Here is a 22,810-nt window from a genome sequence, read left to right as displayed (position 1 = left end):
TCTCTGTAGTAGGCAAATGCTTTTGTCACCTCCCAGCTGAGCCTCTCACATTTCCCTTCTGTCGGATGCGTGGGGTCAGCAGCTGAGCATGTGGAAGTTTTGGGGGTTGGGATGGAAATCTTGCCCCCCCCCCCTCCCCGATAGGCCCCAAAAAACTCTTTTGGGAGAAGCCAATTACAGTGTGCTGAAGGAGAGGTTTCTCTGGCTGCAATGGGTTGTGCCGCAGCCTGCTGGGAACCTACAAATAACTGGGCCAACTCGTCCCATGGGTGCTGGAGGGAAGCAGGTTTCATAGAGACAAGTGCCCTATCCACACTCTGATGGACAGAAATAGGGCTTTGTGATGCACTAACCCATCCCTATTCCTCATTTATAGGGAAATCCTCTCTCTCTCTCTCTCTCTCTCTCTCTCTCTCTCTCTCTCTCTCTCTCTCTCTCTCTCTCTCTCTCTCTCTCTCTCTCTCTCTCTTCTCTCTCTCTCTCTCTCTCTCTCTAAGCTTTCTGCTTGCAAGAACAGTACAGTATGGGGGTACAGCTTATTGTGTGCCCAGAACATTCCTTCTCTGTATATTTGTATTTATACATATGGGTAGGAGGTGCCATAGTGTTTCCCTTAGACAGTACAGTATGGGGGTACAGCTTATTGTGTGCCCAGAACATTCCTTCTCTGTATATTTGTATTTATACATATGGGTAGGAGGTGCCATAGTGTTTCCCTTAGACAGTACAGTATTGGGGTACAGCTTATTGTGTGCCCAGAACATTCCTTCTCTGTATATTTGTATTATACATATGGGTAGGGGTGCCATAGTGTTTCCCTTAGACTGTACAGTATGGGGGTACAGCTTATTGTGTGCCCAGAACATTCCTTCTCTGTATATTTGTATTTATAACATATGGGTAGGAGGTGCCATAGTGTTTCCCTTAGACAAGTACAGTATGGGGGTACAGCTTATTGTGTGCCCAGAACATTCCTCTCTGTATATTTGTTATTATACATATGGGTAGGAGGTGCCATAGTGTTTCCCTTAGACAGTACAGTATGGGGGTACAGCTTATTGTGTGCCCAGAAACATTCCTTCTCTGTATATTTGTATTTATACATATGGGTAGGGGGTGCCATAGTGTTTCCCTTAGACAGTACAGTATGGGGGTACAGCTTATTGTGTGCCCAGAACATTCCTTCTCTGTATATTTGTATTTATACATATGGGTAGGAGGTGCCATATTGTTTCCCTTTAAAAATATCTATATATCCATATAGCCTGCAATGTAAAGATCCACATATCATGATACATGTCAGTGATACAGACTGTTAGTGGCCTTTTAAATATGGACTACCTGGCAGACCTGTTAGGCTCTGGGTCACAGCTGGGTGCAGAGGGTGCCAGGCTGTAAGTAAGTGTCTGGCTGCAGAGAGCAGCACGGCAGGGAGGGAGAGACAGTAAGGGAAGCCAGCCTTATCGGCTTCTCTATTCATTTTCCACTTTGAGTTCAATATTGCAAATAGGAGACAAGGGATTTCTCCAGTCTATGATTTAATGCTGAGAAAATTCCGAGAGCATTTTATGTTCCCCAGGTCTGACGGATTATCTCTAATTTCACTTAGTCATAAAGGTTCAGTGTTGCTTCCAAGCTCAGTGTAACATTCCAAGATGTATGTGGAAGGCTTTCCATGGAGTGAGACACATGGAATATATGACATGTATCTGTGCCTATGCTTTACCTCCACCGGGACTGCCCGGGGCAAAATAGGCTTTGATATCCAGTAGGGCTGACCAACCTGTGGCTTTTTGGCTCTTGGTCAAGAACAAACCTCAGGTTTTGGCTGAAAGTGGATGCTGGGATCGGTACTTCAGAAAGATATAAAGATAAGTTAGAGCCAAGAAACTTTAAAGGACAACTTAAACTCAACAGTTAGTCTAGACATGTTATACTGTATGTTTTGGGCTTCTTTACCAGCCTTAAGCCACCCTTTAGCAGGGAAGATCTGTGCCTCTGAAGATGCCTCCAGTAGCTTCATATTCTTTTCTGTTAACTCACAGCATGTGTTCTATGCTGCTGTCAGTCTCACTGAGCATGTGCAGTGCCACAGACCCTCAAAAGACGGCATGGAAAGATCAAATATGGGGAGTTCTTTTGGACAACATTAAGACATGGGTCATTACTTTTATAGGGCTGCTGAATCCCTGGGCTGGTACAGTAAGGTGCCTAGAATTAATAAAGACCTAGGGATGCTAAGCCTCCAGTGGTAAGTTTATTATAGAAACATAGACATAAGATTTGTTTGGATTTCGTTCTCTCTTAAGACTAATTCATAAATGCAACAACAATAACCTGGGCAGTGTCATAAGCCGTACAGGTAAGATTCCGCTTGCTTGTCAGTTTAGTCTCCATTATAGCAGGGTGACTGTTACCCCAATGTTTCTATATATCTGTAACCTTGTTATGGGCTAAGGGGGCCCAGCCTGAAGGCCAGTTAGGGGGAGATTTGGGGTGAGTGCTTGTTTGTGCCCTGGGTACCCCTGGAACTATAGCTGGGTGACTGTTACCCCAATGTTTCTATATATCAGTAACCTTGTTATGGGCTAAGGGGGCCCAGCCTGAAGGCCAGTTAGGGGGGGATTTGGGGTGAGTGCTTATTTGTGCCCTGGGTACCCCTGGAACTATAGCGGGGTGACTGTTACCCCAATGTTTCTATATATCTGTAACCTTGTTATGGGCTAAGGGGGCCCAGCCTGAAGGCCAGTTAGGGGGGGATTTGGGGTGAGTGCTTATTTGTGCCCTGGGTACCCCTGGAACTATAGCAGGGTGGCTGTTACCCCAATGTTTCTATATATCTGTAATGTAATTTTGAGCTAAGGGGGCCCAATAAAATGTTTCACTGAGGGTTGGATGACTAAACACAAAACGAAAACTTGTGTCCTATCACCTTGACTTTCCCTATAACCTTCTATTTCTCCATAAAACCCTCCTTATAACTCTGTCCATTGCTCTGTTTAACCTCTCTCAATAATTCCCATGACTCCTTTTGCTCTATATAGTCCTTCAATTGCTTCAGCCCTAAATAATGTACATTTTTGCTCCTTTAAAAATCTACACTTTGCCCTTCTCTTCCTCGCTTTCTTTCTTCCTTTGACCCCTATTTCTGTCATCATTCTGACCTCATATCCCTTCCAAACAAGATAGGATTTCCACCAGCTGTTGTGGGAAGTCAGAACACATCCCAGCTTTTCCTCTTATCATCTTTTCCGACTTTGAATTGTTTGTTTGATAACACAAAGCTAAAGGAGGTTCTATGATTCCATGCTAGGAAGTGTCACTGGGTAAGATTATAGGGAACCAGAAGAGCAGTAATGGGTACATATAGCAATGCTATTCTTGGCCTATTACACTCAATAAAGGACCCTCACATATAATGGGTATCATGTGTGCCCAGCCAGTGTGGTACAGCATTAATTAGATTGGGCTGAAACAGCCAACAAGGCTTAAAACTAAGGTTTTATACAACCAGTGTCAAACTCGGACCCCAGGGTCCTACCAGAAATCTTTAGACAATTGGCCCACTCTCCCACTCACGCTAGAATCTATTCTTCCATCTATTTCTCTTCTTTGTTCCCATTTAAAAATAAGGAATGACCATGAAGCAGGCCAAATGGTCAGGAGCCGGAGGGCCCACTGGCAACTGGGCCCACCGGGAGTTTTCCTGGTATCCTGGTGGGCTAGTCCGACACTGTATACAACCAGGACCGGTCTTATAAACTGCGGGGCCCAATTGGGATCACTTTGGTTGGGCCCCCTACACAAGGTTTTGCAAGCTTCTCGCTGGTGTGGGCCACCCATGGATACTGGGACATATTAGGCCCAGTAGGTCCAATTATCTTAAGACCTGCCCTGTATACAACAGCAGTGGCAGACACAGCGCAAAAAAAAATGTGATATTGGATTTCAAATAGCCGCAAGGTACTGCCTATACTTACAGTTACAGAACTCACCCATGGTTCCAACAACAGCATCTTCCTCAGTACAGGTAAGGGATCCCAAATCCGGAAACCCGTTATCCAGAAAGTTCAAAATTACGGAAAGGCCATCTCCCATATAAGCAGATAATTCTAATTTTTAAAAATGATTTGTCTTTTCTCTGTAATAATAAAATAGTGCCTTGTACTTGATCCCAACTAAGGAATAATAGGCTGAACAGTCCTATTGGGTTTATTCAATATTTAAATGAATTTTAGCAGACTTAAGTTATGGAGATCCAAATTACAGAAAGATCCCTTATCCGGAAAACCCCAGGTCCCGAGCACTCTGGATAACAGGTCCCATACCTGTATAAATACTTTTGTAATAAAAGGTCTAAAGTTTGCCCACATGGGTGAATTGTAATGCTCGCCCACTTTTCTGCCCAAGGCAGAAGGGCAGGGCCAGAAGTAGAATGATATTGGTAGCTGGGGACGTTAAAGCATAGCCATTTACACTGAGAAGGGGTTAATGGCAAGTTCATATACAGCTCTGTGAGTGAATCCTGCCCAGGGAGCAATAGGAGGGGGGCAGGATGCCTCCCTAGTCTCCACCCGTACTGTGCATTTATCATAGGAAGACCGTACAGCATCTGGCGGCTGATAAGGGATTTTATTATTGTGGGATTGACGTGGAAGCCAAAAATCTGAATCTGTTTCCATAGCACTGGAATAATACAAGGACAGAGAAGGGGTCAGCGATGAAGGACCCACACAAAAGCATTTGGGGGGTTTCATTTTTTCAGAACTTTGCATGTAAAAGGCAGGATAGGCCCAAAGTGCCGGTTGATGCGAGAAAGCAACAATACACTGGGATAGGCATAAAGAACCATAAAATATACAACTTGAGCAAGTCATCTGCTATCCCAGAGCTAGGGAATTGTTTTTAGATTGTAAGCTCTGCTGAATGGGACACATTACACCTACATAAATCTACATCAATGAGTAAGTTTTGCTTCTAATGCCATTTTCCCCAAATAGTTTATATTTATCAAATGGTGAGTTCTAACTTCCACCCATTGATAAATATGCTTCTATAAATCCCATAGGGATGAATAGAACATGGGTGAGTTTTTATGTATTAAGCTCTAAACTCACATTTTGATATATCTGCCCCTATCCTTTTATTTTACAAAGGAAGGGGGGGGGTGCATTTTTATAGTATACAAGTTACAGTCATGTGACACACTGCATCGCCGAGCCCTCATTATAATTGATTTGATGACGTCAATACAGGAAATTTAAAACTTTGTGTGTATATATACACACACATATATATATATATAACCTTTTTTCTATTCTTTCATATTGTTCAGTTTTACTAACTTGCTATTATTTCCTTTATATCCTCTTCCTAGTGCACCATATTATCATTCCTATACACATACTGTTGCTCTATATAATTCTGATGATAACTCCTCCTTTTGCCCCATATACCCCTCCCTATAACTCCTCCTATTGCTCCATATAACCCTCCCTATAACTCCTCCTATTTCTCCATATCCCCCTCCCTATAACTCCTCCTATTGCTCCATATAACCCTCCCTGTAACTCCTCCTATTCACCATATACCCCTCCCTATAACTCCTCCTATTGCTCCATATAACCCTCCCTATAACTCCTCCTATTCACCATATAACCCTCCCTATAACTCCTCTTATTGCTCCATATAACCCTCCCTATAACTCCTCCTATTCACTATATAACCCTCCCTATAACTCCTCCTATTGCTCCATATAACCCTCCCTATAACTCCTCCTATTCACTATATAACCCTCCCTATAACTCCTCTTATTGCTCCATATACCCTTCCCTATAACTCCTCCTATTGCTCCATATACCCCTCCCTATAACTCCTCCTATTGCTCCATATACCCCTCCCTATAACTTCTCCTATTGCTCCATATACCCGTCCCTATAACTACTCCTATTGCTCCATATAACCCTCCCTATAACTCCTCCTATTGCTCCATAAAACCCTCCCTATAACTCCTCCTATTGCTCCATATAACCCTCCCTATAACTCCTCCTATTGCTCCATATAACCCTCCCTATAACTCCTCCTATTGCTCCATATAACCTTCCCTATAACTCCTCCTATTGCTCCATATAACCCTCCCTATAACTCCTCCTATTGCTCCATATAACCCTCCCTATAACTCCTCCTATTGCTCCATATAACACTCCCTATAACTCCTCCTATTGCTCCATATAACCCTCCCTATAACTCCTCCTATTATCCCATATACCCTTCCCTATAACTCCTCCTATTATCCCATATAACTCTCCCCGTTGCTGTATATAACCCTCCCTTTATCTGTCCCTTGCTTCATATAACTCTTTTTGTTACTGCTCCTATTGCTCCGTGATACTCTTCCTATAACTTCTCTATAACATTTCCTATAATTTCTCCTTTTGCTCTTTGTGACCCTCATTCTACATCTTTTCCTATATCTCCATATTTCCCTCCCTATATCTCCTCCTGTAACCCCTTTAGCTCCTTCTCTTACCCCATATAACCCTCCCTATTACTGACCATAGAATATTCCTTATATCTCCTATTACGGCTTGATGTTACCCCCCCAGGTGACTCATGCATGCACACTTTCCTCTTCATCTCATCTTTCTAGTTTGTAACAATAGTTCCCTGTTCTCGGTTTGTCCCCAGCAGATCTGGCCTCCCTTTTCTATTCTGGGAGCAGATTTGCTGAGTGTGGATATCGTCATTCACTTGTTCCTTTCTTGCTTTCGTGGCAATCTCTGCATGGGAGTAACGAGATCGGCCCCATGTGTAAGTGTGCGCGCGCTGAGGTGGGATGTTATTTTCGGACAGCAGAAAAAAAGAAAATAGTATTTTAACCATTAGCTCATAAATCCCCCACCTGCAGTTGTGTAGGGCAGGGAATGGGTTAAATTGTGCGTTCTGTATCTATAGCCCTTGACTCACAGGGGTCAGCGAAATTGCCTGCTTCTCTAATGTTATTATCTTGTTGATACCTCCGTAGGTAATTGAATCCACAGCATCACAGATGGCTGCAGTCTAACGTACTAATGCAACTGTTGTTATTAATGGGCTGGTAATTAAGCATAGCTGCCAGTTTCTATAGCTACCTTATGTTTTTGCCAGTCTCTGACTTTTAAGATTCTACCTTTCCATTATAGTAACTTTTACTATGCTGTAGACAGGGTTATTATGAGGCACTTTTCAATTGGTCCTTTTTGTTTGGCATCTCTTCAGCAGCTTTCTGGTTGCTAGAGTCCACTTTGCCCTAGCAACCAGTGCTACAAGAGGATTGAAAGATGAATAGGAGAGGGCCTGAATAGAAACATCACTAATAAAAAAATAAAAAATGCCAAGACAATTGTAGCCCCACAGAGCAACAGTTTTCTTCTTCTGCATTTAGTGGCCACCATTTTAAAGATGGAAAGAGGCAGAAGAGGAAGCCAAAAAAATAAAAAACTTATAAAAATGAAGACCAATTGAAACAGTGCTAAGAACAGGACAGTCAATAACATACTTATAGTGAACTTTAAAATGAACTAATAAGATGTGCTTCACCATGGTACACAAATAACACAAGCTAACCATTCATTCTTGGTCTAAATTTTATTTTTCAGCATTGAAAAGATCCTTTGAGGTCGACGAGGTCGACCAGTCACCAAATCCTCCCGTCCAGCCCCGTAGGACCCCAAATCCGCTCCTTAGGGGAGCCGCAGCTACTGCTCAGAGATTTCAGGAGCCGGGCTCTCGGAATGCAGAAGGCCACATAGGCAACCAGAGATCTCCTAAATCATCACTAAGGCGGATTGAGCTGTCTGGATCTCGGCACCCAGAAACCATGTCCAGAAGGACAGAGATTTCCATTGACATCTCCTCCAAGCAAGTAGAGAACTCTGCTCCTGGCATGCCCAGGTTTGGCCTGAAGAGGGCTGAGCTTCCTGGACACAAGCCCCCTGAACCGATCCCAAGGAGAACAGAGGTCACATTGGGGAAACCTTACGACCATAGAGGGGACTCGCCCAACTCTAAAATCCCAGAACCAATTCAAAGAAGAGCAGAAGACACAAACTCCAAGCGAGTGGAAATACAGGTGCCCAAATCCCCAGAGGTTCAGCCTGTCAAACAAGTGGAAAATTCCATACCAGCTACCCCCGGGCTTCCTCACCATCAGGAACCCAAAGTACAGCCTGTCCAGATTGAGATTCAGCAAAGAACCCCAGAAAGTAAGTCTTATTTCAGGTATTGTGTTCTAGAACATTCTAACGGATCTTTAAGCAGTGTTAATTTGTCATTCATTTTTCTTAAAGGAGCTCATAAAACGTAGAGCAGGGGTGTTAAACTCAATTACAGGGGGGCCGAAATCTAAAACACAGGCTAAAGGTGGCCATATCGACCTAGCTGCTGGTATCGATCCCTTAGACCGATTCGGCAGCCTATCAGCCCGTGTATGGGCCCGACCGACATCTGGCCTGAAATCGGACAGATCTCGATCAGGCAGGTTTGAAATTTAGTCGGATCGGGGGGCGCATCAGCTCGTTGATGCGGTCTTTGCACCGACGGACGTCTGTACCCGTCTTTCTAATTCGATTGTTTGGCCCCAGGGCCAAGTGACCGAATTAGCCCGATATCACCCACCCGAGGTCACCAAGCAAGCGGATCTTAGTGTGTATGGCCACCTTAAGTCGCGGACCATATTTTTTTAATAAGATACTTAGTCTTAGTAAAGGATAGATCCTTCCTCACCCCGAATCACCACACCACATGCATTAATAATGCTTTTAAAGTAACAACACAAAGCAAAAACTGAACAGGACTGGATGAGAGCCTGGCCAACCAAGGCCACAGATGAGCAAAGGCTCATTATGTGGCCTGTGGTTACTGTGCCTGACTGTGTAGCTGACCAATTGCCTGACTGCACCGCCAAATGTCCTGCCCTGCAGGGTGCGTGGTGAGGAATGGCGTAATATGCACCATGCACCCTGCAGGGCAAAACTTAAGAGTGGCCACTTGGAGCGGCGCAGTCAGGCAATTGGTCGCACTGCACGGTCAGGCACAGTCACCATGGGCCACATAAAACAGACAGGTTGGCTGGATTTGTGTTTGACATGCGACGTAGAGGAATAACTTTATATGTTGATCCACTGAAATGTTTTCGGTCAGTTTACCATTTTGATGTGTTTGTAGGTGCATGAGCAAGGACAATAGCTCAGTAGGACATCTATTGGTAAAACATGAGATAAAGTTCTTTTTCCATTAACTCATAAATTATCTCATTATCCTTTTGTTAATAGATTTCTAGGCCCTTGGTGCTATGGAGGTCCCCATAAATGGCTCCCCTGGCACGGTCCTTGGTCCCATTAGGAGTTACAAGCTGCTGGTATAAAGAGCTGATTATTTAACAGTTTAGCTTGGCCATCTCTAGCCAACACGTATCACGCAGATGTCTTGTTCCTTTCCAACGCAGTACACCCATGTATGGATTTTCTAGCCAGCTGAAGATGTTGTGCTTGGCAGCAGGGATGATGTTTTCAGCATGTAAATTGTTGTTTTCCATCTTTTATTACAGAACGGCTTATTTTTATCTGTGTCCCTAGAGGATGCCAATGTGTTCCATATGAGCACTAGGCTGGGTGGTGTGAAGACTATTTTGGGTTTGAGGTTTTTTTATACTTAAATTAGCATTATACCCCTTTGTTCTAAACAAGTTCAGTAAATTAAACTGGTGCTGAACGTACTGCCCATTGTTGTTGTGTTATTACTTGTGCCGCTCAGTGCAGAACTTATTTTCCACCTTTCTTGGAGCAATTGTGGAAGGAGGCATTTAATCAAGTTACCATTCACAGTTACACCTCCCTGTAATGAACTCCTCCTTATCCGTTAGTCACGGACACTAGCATCAAAGTGGAAAATGGTTTTGTTTAAAGCATAGGCAGAAAGCATAACTAACCCAAATCCTATTTAGTTTTTGGACACAGGCGCATATTGCCCCTTCAACATTTTCAGAGTGTAAAGGGATACTGTTGTGATTTTTATGGGGTACCTTTTATGTCTGAATTACACTGTTCACATAGCAAATAATTCATTTTACCATTTTAAATTTTGTCCTTGAACCAACAAATGTATTTGTAGCTGTAATATTGGTGTGTAGGCGCCATCTCAGTGCCTTGTGCCTGAGTCTGAGCTTTCAGCCAGCGCTACACATTAGAACTGCTTTCAGCTAACCTATTGTTTCTCCTACTCCCATGTAACTGGAGGAGTCCCAAGCCGGACTTGGATTTCTTACTTTTGAGTGCTATTCTGATACCTACTGGGAGCTGCTATCTTGCTCCCTTCCCATTGTTCTGCTGATCGGCTGCTGGGGGTGAGGGGGGGGATATCACTCCAACTTGCAGCACAGTAGTAAAGTGTGCCTGAGTCTGAGCTTTCAGAAGGAGCCAGCGCTACCCATTAGAACTGCTTTCAGCTAACCTATTGTTTCTCCTACTCCCATGTAACTGGAGGAGTCCCAAGCCGGACTTGGATTTCTTACTATTGAGTGCTATTCTGATACCTACTGGGAGCTGCTATCTTGCTCCCTTCCCATTGTTCTGCTGATCGGCTGCTGGGGGTGAGGGGGGGGGGATATCACTCCAACTTGCAGCGCAGCAGTAAAGAGTGACTAAAGTTATCAGAGCACAAAAAATCTTTTTGCACTTTTGAAAAACAGATTACAATGCAGGATTCTGCTGGAGAAGCTCTATTGATGGGGTTTCCCATGGCAGTGTACCTAACAATAGTAAATTTGTAAATATAACAATAACTGTCTCCTCCCAAAGCTGTCCAAGTAATGAACAGAGTTGGCACCTTTTTTTTCCAAAATACCACTCAGGGGCTGGCTGTGGCGCCACTATACCGCTATGATGTAAGCGGCAGGGAAATAGGCACACCGGGCGGGGAAAGGGGTAAATGTGACCAGTAAATGGATGGGGAAATGGGCAGATTGGGTGGGGAAATGGGAGGGGCAGAGGTGGGCCTGTGATTATAAAGGCTGGTCAGCACCTGAGAAAGTCAGGAAAGGGGGGGGGGAATTTATAGAGTATTACAAATGTACTAGTAAATTTGTAATACCAGTGCCAGCCCTGGGTGGTGATTTACCAGCTGGTTAAATACCGGACAGGTAGCAACTCTAGTAATGGCTCCAAGCAATAAAAACACTGTGTGAACAGGTGCCCCACCTTGTGCAAACCAATGAGCATTTGTATTATTTGAAGACATATAAGGGGTTATTTAGGAGCAGGAAGGCAGTGTTTAACCTGCACAGCATCAGTTGAGAAGGATGGCTATGCCAGCAGGGGGTAGGGGGGTAGATAAAACATGAGGGTATTCCTTTGTGAGAAGCCATACTTTATATGGAGAGCTCTGGCTCTGCTCCTTACTGTAAGCTGGAGGAACGGTTCGGCCCCCCCTCCCCACGAGCCAGCATGAGGTTAATGCTTTAAAACAGTGCTGTAAACAAGTTTTTGCTCCGAGTTGTTATTTTGACAAGAAAGTTCAAATTTGACATTGCAAACTTGGGTTCATTTTGATATTTGTCCAAGTTTTTGTGAAGAATTCAGCATTCAGCTAAATGCAAATATTGCGGATTCGGTGCCTCCCTAGAAGATGATCTATTATGGTACAACTGAGCTCAGTGCAGTCTTAGTATTCTATATATTCCTTACAAGGAACCTTTTATACTCCTGAATACGTCTTCGACACACACAGGTCAGTGAAATATGAGTTTGGGCTTCACTACTGTAGTGAGAATGTCACTAGTATCATTTACTGATATTTACAGGGCACCATTGATGAATAGCATTGATGGGATCGGCTATTTTTTGGCTTTGGGAAGCAAGGAGACATTTTGATATGTACTTTTCAGAGTGATGAGTTGTTATTTAGCATTCTTGGTGTTATTTCACTTGGTATATACCCTATTTATACATTGTACTGTAATTAATGATCAATGTGATACGCACCTTTAGAAGCGTTTGAAAGTGTTGGGCTGCAGTAGAACAGTAACCATATAAAGTTGGCCATACATGAAAAGAGCAGCTAATTTGTCCAGGCAACGTGAGCATCTTTGCTAGGCCCTTTATTTGTTGAACCTTATAAAAAGGATGTGAAAACATTGGGGTCAGGTTCAGACCCCTGAGCCATGGTCACTACTTACAGCCTGATGTGGTCCTTAAGCCGACCATACACGCACTGATAATAACCTCGTTTCGTAAGATATTCGGTGTGTGTATGGCAACTCGACAAGGCGACCGATATTGCAGAAGGCTGCGGATATTGGTCAATTCGTTGATTGGTCAGGTTAAACGATTTTGATCGGGCGCCCGAGCAAAATCCACGTTCAGGGCTGAATCGGCAGAAGGAGGTAGAATTTCTATTGTTTCTACCTCCATATCTGACGATTCAGCCCTGAATGTCGCTGAAAGATCGGAGTTGCTACGTTAATGGCCACCTTTAGCCAATGGGATTTTTCACCCTTCCTAGCTTACTCAAGCAATGTTAAGGGCTTTTCCTGGTGTCTGTTAGACCTAAACAACTAGTTATGATCACTTATTACAAATAACTTTCAGTATGCAGCAATATGTTCTAAGCAGCTAAATATGATTCTGTCTGGATAACTAGTATAACTGAATGAAGGTATGAAAATAGACGTAGATATGTGGAACACCTTATATGAGCAACTTATTACAGGTCCCAGCGACATACCCATCATTTTTGGATGTGGATCATTGCATAACTGAATCAGGGAAAACAAGTCAAAGCAATGCCAGTGCTTGTTACCGACCTCACCCACTTACCCATCATTCTCTTTGAATGTGTTGCCTGGCATAACTCCATCTGTGAAAACAAAACAACCAACTACTTGTTAATAAAGAAGTCCATGGTACTTTGAGAAAGGTTAGTGTTACAGTGGTCAAGACTTGTGAGAAGGTCAGCTGTGGTCTCAGTCCATTACATTCTCACCCTGTGGGGTTGCACTGGTATAGGTTGGTGGTTTTCAGTATCAAAACTGTTTGGATGACCTGGTAAGGAGCTATGGGAATTATGATGGGAATTGGGAACTAATGGATCAGGGGACAGATGAGGCTATGGTGGATACCTCTATTCCCTCTCTCATTGAAGGAGGATACACTGGGCCACAGAGGTTTCTCCAGGTCGTAGTTGTAGATTTTTGAGATTCCCTTCTTGGAATGAAAGCAGTCTCATCATGAGTGGTTACAGGCTCTCCGTAAGGCAGCTGTGTGGGGCACGTAATACATCTCAGCTGCCTATTTCAGCCTTGATGTCACTTCTTCTAGCAACACCATATGATTAATGGATATGATCTGCTGAGCGTTCTCTGCTTCCAGCTCAACGCCCAAAGGGGTTCTTTGTTATAATCACATGATTTTTGCTAAATCGGTCCATTCATCCTCTTTGCTTCCGGGATTGTCTTAGCCTTCAGCGCAAAGTTAGAAACAATTCCTTTGTGACCCATAAACTTTCCTCTGCGCATTTGAGGTTGTGTCATGTGCTGATGCACCACTTTCTATTGGCATCGGTGAACAGAAGGGGTCATTGACCATCATGTGGTTTACAGCTCAGTTGGTGCTGCACCCACTTCCTACTAAGCCTCCACCTCAGAGATCCCGCACCTTTTTGACCCACGAGCAACATTTAAATATAAAAAAAAGTTGGTGAGCAACACAAAGGGGGGTGACTAATAAAGGTTGTGATTGGCTATTTGGTAGCCCAATGAGGACTGGCAGCCTACTAGAGGCTCTGTTTGGCAGTACACATGGTCTTTTTGCCTCTAAAACTTGCCTCCAAGCCAGGATTTCAAAAATGGGCACCTGCTTTGAGGCCACTGGGAGCAACATCCAAGGGGTTGGAGAGCAACGTCCAAGGGGTTGGGGAGCAACGTCCAAGGGGTTGGGGAGCAACGTCCAAGGGGTTGGGGAGCAACATCCAAGGGGTTGGGGAGCAATACCCAAGGGGTTGGGGAGCAACACCCAAGGGGTTGGGGAGCAACATCCAAGGGGTTGGGGAGCAACATCCAAGGGGTTGGGGAGCAACACCCAAGGGGTTGGGGAGCAATACCCAAGGGGTTGGGGAGCAACGTCCAAGGGGTTGGAGAGCAACGTCCAAGGGGTTGGGGAGCAATACCCAAGGGGTTGGGGAGCAACATCCAAGGGGTTGGGGAGCAATACCCAAGGGGTTGGGGAGCAACATGTTTCTCCTGAGCCACTTGTTGGGGATCACTGCTCTATCTCTTCTTCATCACAAAGACCCTTGAATCTCTCCTTTTGCCATTGGCCAAACTTGGAACAAATTATCCCCCCCCCCAAAAAAAAATCACTCTTCTGGGAAGACCCCCCCCCCCTTCTCTGGCCAACCAGACCTACATGACAAGAAGAGGCTTGGACTCTTGTAATGCAGTACCAGCTATCTTAGCTTTGTGGGTCATGTTCATAGAAAGTCACATGTGCTTATTTGTATTGTTCTTTCTTCTTCCTGCTTGTGGGCTTCTCCAACCCCACAATACCATGAAGGTGGGAGCCATATGCTCTGGCAAGAGTTTTCCCATTGCCATCAGGGATAACTGAAGCTCCCTCTGTTGGCCACATGCATGAATTGCAGCCTAAATAAAGCAACCAATGTGACAGCTTGGTGGTTACGGGAAGGAAATGACTAAGGAATTAACATGGCAAGAAGGCACCCCCAGCATTCATAGGAGGCCGCCCTGTGCCAGCACTGCACGTGTGTCGCTCGGGGACATAGACGCAAGCCCAAAACACTGCTATAATGCCATATAACAAATGATTCAGACTGTGTTTACCAGAAAACAAGATCCTACACAAATGACTGTTTTGCCTGTAATTGAGTTGAACATGAGTTGTGTTCAGGGGAGTTGGCTGGGAGTGGTTGCAGCATGCAGGGGGTTATTGGACGGCAGCACCATCTGATCCATGAGTCATTCCCGAACCCCTCTGGGACTTGCACTGCCCCGGGATGAGCCTGGAACGTTCCCTTTGTATCCTGTGACCTTAACCCCTTTCGTTCCAGTTCCTGTGAGTATTATTCACCTCTCCGCAGCAGGGTGGACATATTTGGACAAATCTGGTTCTGTTTCTCGTTGTTCATTTTGGCAGCTGAAAAGGCTTCAGAATCCCAAACTGGGGGATATATAAAAATAACCACCACAAAGCACAACTCACACTTTTAGGAACGCATTCTTGCTCTCTCTGCGGAAACCCTGTAGTATAGTGACTACATGGAAATTTTTTTATAACAAATGGGACCAGGGATTCCATGTCACCCTTTTATAACCCGATGTCAATAAACTCCATGTTTGTATCGGCTTTTGTGCCCCCATGAAGTATGGACCCAAATGTACTGCCAGTATATGTGTTTTATAAGGGTGAAGCAGTAACCCCAGAAATTGTAGTGAATGGGCATATTCTTATTTTAATACTACAAAGCCACAATTATCCTGTAAAATATATCTTTATATAGGGTACTTATTGAAACATGTATTATAAAGAAGTTCCATCATTTTTGGGAGCAGTTGGTGTGTATCAAGGGGTTTGGGGGGCTGACTGGCCGGGGAATGGGGGGAAAATTAATAATACTGCCAAGCAAGTACATTTCCAATTAATTAGTAATACAAGCTTGTGGCTTAACTGATGGTTTACTGGATAGAAGGGCCAGTTTTTAAATATGTGCGCCCCTTGGCCCTCCTCCCCACATGCACACACCCCCGCCCCCTCCCCCCCAACCCCACCCCCATGCTTGCCACACCCCCTTACCGATTGGCTGCACTGGGGACTGGACGGGCGGGAGATTTAAATAGCTGTCAAAATCTCCCATTCAGTCCCCAATGCAGATGCGGCCCCCTGATCTTTGCCATCCTAGACCGGGGCCTTCGTGACCTGCCCACAAATCCGGGCCTGCTGGCTAGTCCATGTGGCAACCCTATAGCATAGAAACCTGTATGGTCTGTTCTACAGATAAAGTATGTATGTATAACTTTATTTATAATGCGCCACAAGGGTACGCAGCGCTGTACAATCTTACAAAATTACATACGGGGGGGGGGGGGGGGGGGGGGCATGTGTTATAATAAATAAATACAATAAATATATAAAAATGCACAGGGAATAAGTGCCATGTGGTATGAGACATAGTAGAAAAGAGGTCCCTGCCCTGTAGAGCTTACAATCTAAGTGCTAATTAGCCATGCAGGATTGGGATTCAGTATTTCATAGCATCTCTAATGGCTTGGACACCCACCATTAGAAGTTGCCCCACCACAGGCAGATATTGTCATTGGAAAGGTTTGATACCCAGTGAGGATGCTGGGAGTTGCTGGAGGGCTAAAGGTTGTAAGTGCCTTCCTCGGGTTTAGCAGGGAATGGGTTAAACCTCTGACTGTCATTCTGCCTCTCCTTCTGCAGCTTCTTCCTTTTGCCAGCAGTGGGCTTGGAAATATCTTTCCCCAAATTGCCTTAAATGGCAGGGTCCCCTTTCCTCCAGCTCCTCCCTGCTTTTCTGCCGTCTGTGTCTTGTGGCTGCATCCGTCTTCCGAGAGGCTCCAGCCCAGACAGATGGTGGCACACAGCTGGCAGCCAAGCCAGGAACAAGCTGGATCAATGTGCTGCTGCCGCCACTGCCGCTGCCAATGCTGTGAGGGACAACAGAGTCGGAGCAGACAAACACACTGAGCCTGCAGATTGGTCAGACTGAAACTAATTAGCCACTTATTATTTTTTTAATATCAGCATCCTGTGCTCTAATTTTTCCCCACAGTGGTTAATTGCTGCACCGTGCAAAAGAAATAAATCCTGCAGGTCTGAGACTCTTTCCTTCATCCGGGTCACAAATAGCCATCGCAGGAAGTGAGCTCTGCATAAACAAACTTCTTTCTCCTTCCTGCTCAAATACATGAATGTTAACCCCCCCCCCACTTCTATAAGGAAACACCCTGCTTCTAGCCGAGGCAGCTGTCTCACCCCCGTGATGCCAGGCAGATGGAAATGGCCAAATTTGCCTGTCAACACAAGCCGGAGTGGAATAGGAAGAATCTAATCTCTGGCGTCTCGCGGGGGCCAGCGTGTCCCACAGACGTTTGTTTAGGATTTGGGGGGAATTGAACCTTAAGCCCCGAAGGCAGCCTGGCAGCTGCTGAGAGAATAAGGATTGGAGGTTGGGGGTTGCCACGGCCGTGTATAAATGGGGGACAGCTGCTATGAACGGGCCTAATTGAATGTCAACAGCTGCCAAAGACTTGCACTGCATTAAAGCTGACTTATCTGGGAAATATTTAAAAATGCATAACCCCCCCCATCCTTACTGTTCCTAGGGTTACAGTTCAACCTACGCACCCCGCTTGGAAAGTCTGTGTGTGTGCCTTTAATAGTCAGCTGTGGGGAATGACTGGCCAGATTAGGCCCAGGCTAATCCCCAGCTTTCTATCCCTTTAATGATCTCATTGCCTGATTAGCCTGTGTCACCTCTACCTGGGTATTTATGGAAGGCTCCCCCTGCCCTGTCCCCTCACCTCTGTCTGTTGCACTGATTGATTTATAGCCTCTTCATCTGATTAACCTCTGCACTGTATGGAATAGTGCTGCTTGCCCACAAGCTCAGTAAGTGCTCACAAGCCGACAAGGCCCCCTTAGCTCATAACAAGGTTACAGATATATAGGAACATTGGGGTAACAGTCACCCTGCTATAGTTCCAGGGGTACCCAGGGCACAAATAAGCACTCACCCCAAATCTCCCCCTAACTGGCCTTCAGGCTGGGCCCCCTTAGCCCATAACAAGGTTACAGATATATAGAAACATTGGGGTAACAGTCACCCCGCTATAGTTCCAGGGTACCCAGGGCACAAATAAGCACTCACCCCAAATCCCCCCCTAACTGGCCTTCAGGCTGGGCCCCCTTAGCCCATAACAAGGTTACAGATATATAGAAACATTGGGGTAACAGTCACCCCGCTATAGTTCCAGGGGTACCCAGAGCACAAATAAGCACTCACCCCAAATCCCCCCTAACTGGCCTTCAGGCTGGGCCCCCTTAGCCCATAACAAGGTTACAGATATATAGGAACATTGGGGTAACAGTCACCCCGCTATAGTTCCAGGGGTACCCAGGGCACAAATAAGCACTCACCCCAAATCCCCCCCTAACTGGCCTTCAGGCTGGGCCCCCTTAGCCCATAACAAGGTTACAGATATATAGGAACATTGGGGTAACAGTCACCCCGCTATAGTTCCAGGGGTACCCAGGGCACAAATAAGCACTCACCCCAAATCCCCCCCTAACTGGCCTTCAGGCTGGGCCCCCTTAGCCCATAACAAGGTTACAGATATATAGAAACATTGGGGTAACAGTCACCCTGCTATAGTTCCAGGGGTACCCAGGGCACAAGCACTCACCCCAAATCCCCCCCTAACTGGCCTTCAGGCTGGGCCCCCTTAGCCCATAACAAGGTTACAGATATATAGAAACATTGGGGTAACAGTCACCCTGCTATAGTTCCAGGGGTACCCAGGGCACAAGCACTCACCCCAAATCCCCCCCTAACTGGCCTTCAGGCTGGGCCCACTTAGCCCATAACAAGGTTACAGATATATAGAAACATTGGGGTAACAGTCACCCTGCTATAGTTCCAGGGGTACCCAGGGCACAAGCACTCACCCCAAATCCCCCCCTAACTGGCCTTCAGGCTGGGCCCCCTTAGCCCATAACAAGGTTACAGATATGTATGTATGTATGTATGTATAACTTTATTTATAAAGCGCCACAAGGATACCCAGCGCTGTACAATCTTACAGAATACAAAATTACACACAGGGAGGACAAGTGATATAATAAATAAATATATATTTCTAGATATATAGAAACATTGGGGTAACAGTCACCCTGCTATAGTTCCAGGGGTACCCAGGGCACAAATAAGCACTCACCCCAAATCCCCCCCTAACTGGCCTTCAGGCTGGGCCCCCTTAGCTCATAACAAGGTTACAGATATATAGAAACATTGGGGTAACAGTCACCCTGCTATAGTTCCAGGGGTACCCAGGGCACAAATAAGCACTCACCCCAAATCCCCCCCTAACTGGCCTTCAGGCTGGGCCCCCTTAGCCCATAACAAGGTTACAGATATATAGAAACATTGGGGTAACAGTCACCCTGCTATAGTTACAGGGGTACCCAGGGCACAAATAAGCACTCACCCCAAATCCCCCCCTAACTGGCCTTCAGGCTGGGCCCCCTTAGCCCATAACAAGGTTACAGATATATAGAAACATTGGGGTAACAGTCACCCTGCTATAGTTCCAGGGGTACCCAGGGCACAAATATAAGCACTTATAAAGTTTATTTTGCTTAACTAACATGATAAAAAAGGATTTGGAATTATTTTTTAGGGTGACAGGTTCCCTTACAGCGGGGATCCAGGGCAGTCACCCTGTTTGCACCATTAGAGACATCATTGGCTGGGTGTTTCCCATGAACTGTTCTTTGAATCAGAGCAAAGGAAGATCTCAAGGTCATGCAAAATTATGGATTTGGTGAGTAGGCAATGTTTATAACGAGGCGCTTAGTATGTATGTGTCTGGCTGGAGTGTGTTTATAAGGAAAGGATAACAAGTATCTGGAAATGTGTTTGTGTATCTGCGAGGGGAATCCCTTGCCCTGGGGGGGGGGGGGGGGGTGCAGGCTTTGTGTAGTGGAGCTGTTTATGCCAGGAGATAGGTGTGGGATAGAGTCAGCTCCACTTGGAGACATGTCCCAGCAGCATAATAAGAATAGATTGTTGAAAAAGCTGAGTTACAAATTTTAAAAAAATGAATAAAAATGTATGGTTGTATTGAGAACTGTAATTAAATGCTTAAATATATTATAGTCTGCTTTTTTCTTAAAAAAATCCTGTATTACTTTATGGCTAAGATTCTAGCTGTATATCTGTATAAGCAGCAGTCCTGCCCTGCTTTATGGACAAAAAAAAGCCAATTGGCCCATTGCCAATTAAAAGTAAATAAAACACAAACATCTTCATAAAGGGAAACTGGGATAATATTATGGATTTTAGTTTCCTTACTGGATCAGGATTGTATTATTTGTGCAGCCTTTCCCTTACTCAGTTTTCCATGCTGACCCTGAGGCATCACATCCTATCCCACCCCACTTCTTCCTCTTCAGAATTCCTCACCCTTTTTGTTTCCTTTAACTCAGCATTTTTTTTCCTCTTCAGCCGCTTGTGAACTACAACTCCCATCATGCTCCTAACCCCTATCCAGCAAAGCAGTAGCTTATGCGCCAAATACCGTGGGCCTGCAGCTTCAGCAGGGCTTATCAGCCCACAGCAATAATAGTTTGTGTTCAGCAAAGCATCATGGGAGTGTCCTTTCAGAAATGCATAGTGTTGGGGGCTTGTTATTTACTCTCTAATCCCTTTACTCTCCCTCCCTCGCTTCCCTCTCCCCCTCACTTTCTTTTCTCTCTTTCTCCTGGCTCTTGATTTCTCTTGATTCCATCTGTTCCAAGTGTGTGAGCGGGTTGCATAGAGAAGTGATACCCCAGGGAATTCTGGATCTGTTTCTACAGACTTTGAGCAGAAAGCAGAGCTTGAGGGGAGAGAACAGAGGGGGTGCGGTGGAAAACATTGCTCATTGAATATAAAGAGAGAAAGAAAAGAAGGAATGTAAGATAGTGCAAAAGAGAGAGGGAAAATGTGCAAAAGTGAGACGGAGAAATTGCAGAAACAGTGAAGGAAGTAGAGAGAAGTAATAGAGAGAGAGAAGGGGAAAGTAATAGAAAAAACAAAGAAGAGGAATGAAGGAAGGATGAGAAGAGGATGGGAAGACATAGAGAGAGAAGAACGCAAGAGAGAGACAAAGGTTGGAAGGAAGAAAGAAATAGAGAGAATGAAATGGAAAGAAGGAATGAAAAAGAGAGAAGAAAGAGAAAGAAAGATGAGGAGAAGGCAGATAAAAGCAATATATATCTGTGTGTAAATGTGTAATTCTGTGCTGTGTGTGAGTGGGCGGGAGTTGTGGTTGTGCCCCTGTGCCAGTCCCATTCCTTCCCCAGGACTCGCACGAGCCTGACACACGCCGCTCTCACTTTCCACGGCCCGTTGTTCTGCACATTTATTTTCACAGACTTTCCCCCACATGCAATTTATTTATATAGGCATATTCTGCATAGCAGCTAGTTCCACTCTCACATAATTCATTCTCCTTATACCTTTCTACAGCTCAGCTCTGCCCGCATTGTGCCCTGCCATTCATCTGCAACTGCCTCCCAGGGTACCCAGCTTCCCCCATGGGCCTGTCAGCCAGTTATACTTCTTGTCATTTCCTTATGGGGCAGCTGTAATCTGTAATCCTTTAAAAAATAATAATTCATCTAATTGTTTGTATATATTATACCTACAGTGTATGTGCCTGCCTGCTGCATTACTTACCCTTACATTTCTAGAGGCCCGCCCCAAGTGCACTTATAGGTAGGTAGGTTTACAGATGTCCCATACACACTTGCTGTGCCAGGCTGACTCTTGTTATACCCAATGTTATGCACCTACTCCCAATACAGTCCTACTTCCACTGGCCCACTCAAGCTACAGTTACTCCTACTTCCACTGGCCTACCCAATGGTATACACCTACTCCCCTGCCAATAAAGTCCTATTACCGCTGGCCCACTCAAGCTACAGTTACTCCTACTTCCACAGGCCTACCCCTGGTATACACCCACTCCCAATACAGTCCTACTACCACTGGCCCACGCAAGCTACAGTTGCACCTACTTCCACAGGCCTACCCCTGGTATACACCTACTACCAATACAGTCCTACTACCACTGGCCCATGCAAGCTACAGTTGCACCTACTTCCACAGGCCTACCCCTGGTATACACCTACTACCAATACAGTCCTACTACCACTGGCCCACTCAAGCTACAGTTACTCCTACTTCCACAGGCCTACCCCTGGTATACACCTACTCCCAATACAGTCCTACTACCACTGGCCCACGCAAGCTACAGTTACTCCTACTTCCACAGGCCTACCCCTGGTATACACCTACTCCCAATACAGTCCTACTACCACTGGCCCACGCAAGCTACAGTTGCACCTACTTCCACAGGCCTACCCCTGGTATACACCTACTACCAATACAGTCCTACTACCTCTGGCCCACTCAAGCTACAGTTGCACCTACTTCCACAGGCCTACCCCTGGTATACACCGACTCCCAATACAGTCCTACTACCCCTGGCCCACTCAAGCTACAGTTGCACCTACTTCCACAGGCCTACCCCTGGTATACACCTACTCCCAATACAGTCCTACTTCCACTGGCCCAGTTACACCTACTTCCACAGGCCTACTCCCTAAGCTCTACTCTTAATACAAACATACACCCAAAAGTCCAAACTTAATAACACCTCCACCGTTGGCATGATCCTGATACACTGTTACTTACACTGACCTACCCACACCCCCACGCTGTATATATTCCCTGTGACTTTGTGTGAAGTACGGCTAGAAATCCTTTTTTTGACCCCCCAAAGTGCCTGACAGTGAGCAAAGAAACTGATATTTGAGTAAAAGGGATCCCCAAATAGGACAAAGTGTATATAACAATTAGTGAGCTTGGTTTCGGTGCCAGCTGCTGTGCTTCTGTCCCACTCCTGTCCCACTGTGTGAGTGACTCACAAACACCACTACAAGCCTTATTGTTGGCTGTTTATCTTGGGTGATCC

General features: G+C 45.3%; 1 protein-coding gene across 5 annotated transcripts in view; it reads left to right on the top strand.

Annotated features, from left to right (window-relative positions):
- The window catches only part of septin9 (septin 9), a 103,795-nt gene that overhangs the window by 40,308 nt on the left and 40,677 nt on the right, over positions 1–22,810 (top strand). For 4 of the 5 annotated variants that reach the window (XM_031894339.1, XM_004918430.4, XM_031894341.1 and 1 more), the window contains one exon: positions 7,638–8,243. In XM_031894339.1, the coding sequence (XP_031750199.1) occupies positions 7,638–8,243 (606 nt within the window). Of the gene's footprint in view, positions 1–6,791; positions 6,811–7,637; positions 8,244–22,810 lie in introns of those variants that run through there. The other variant, XM_031894340.1, reaches the window with a different exon arrangement.

Source organism: Xenopus tropicalis, chromosome 10 (assembly GCF_000004195.4).
Source record: "Xenopus tropicalis strain Nigerian chromosome 10, UCB_Xtro_10.0, whole genome shotgun sequence".
Taxonomy (NCBI): Eukaryota; Metazoa; Chordata; class Amphibia; order Anura; family Pipidae; genus Xenopus; species Xenopus tropicalis.
This window is presented reverse-complemented; position numbering and strand designations above follow the sequence as displayed.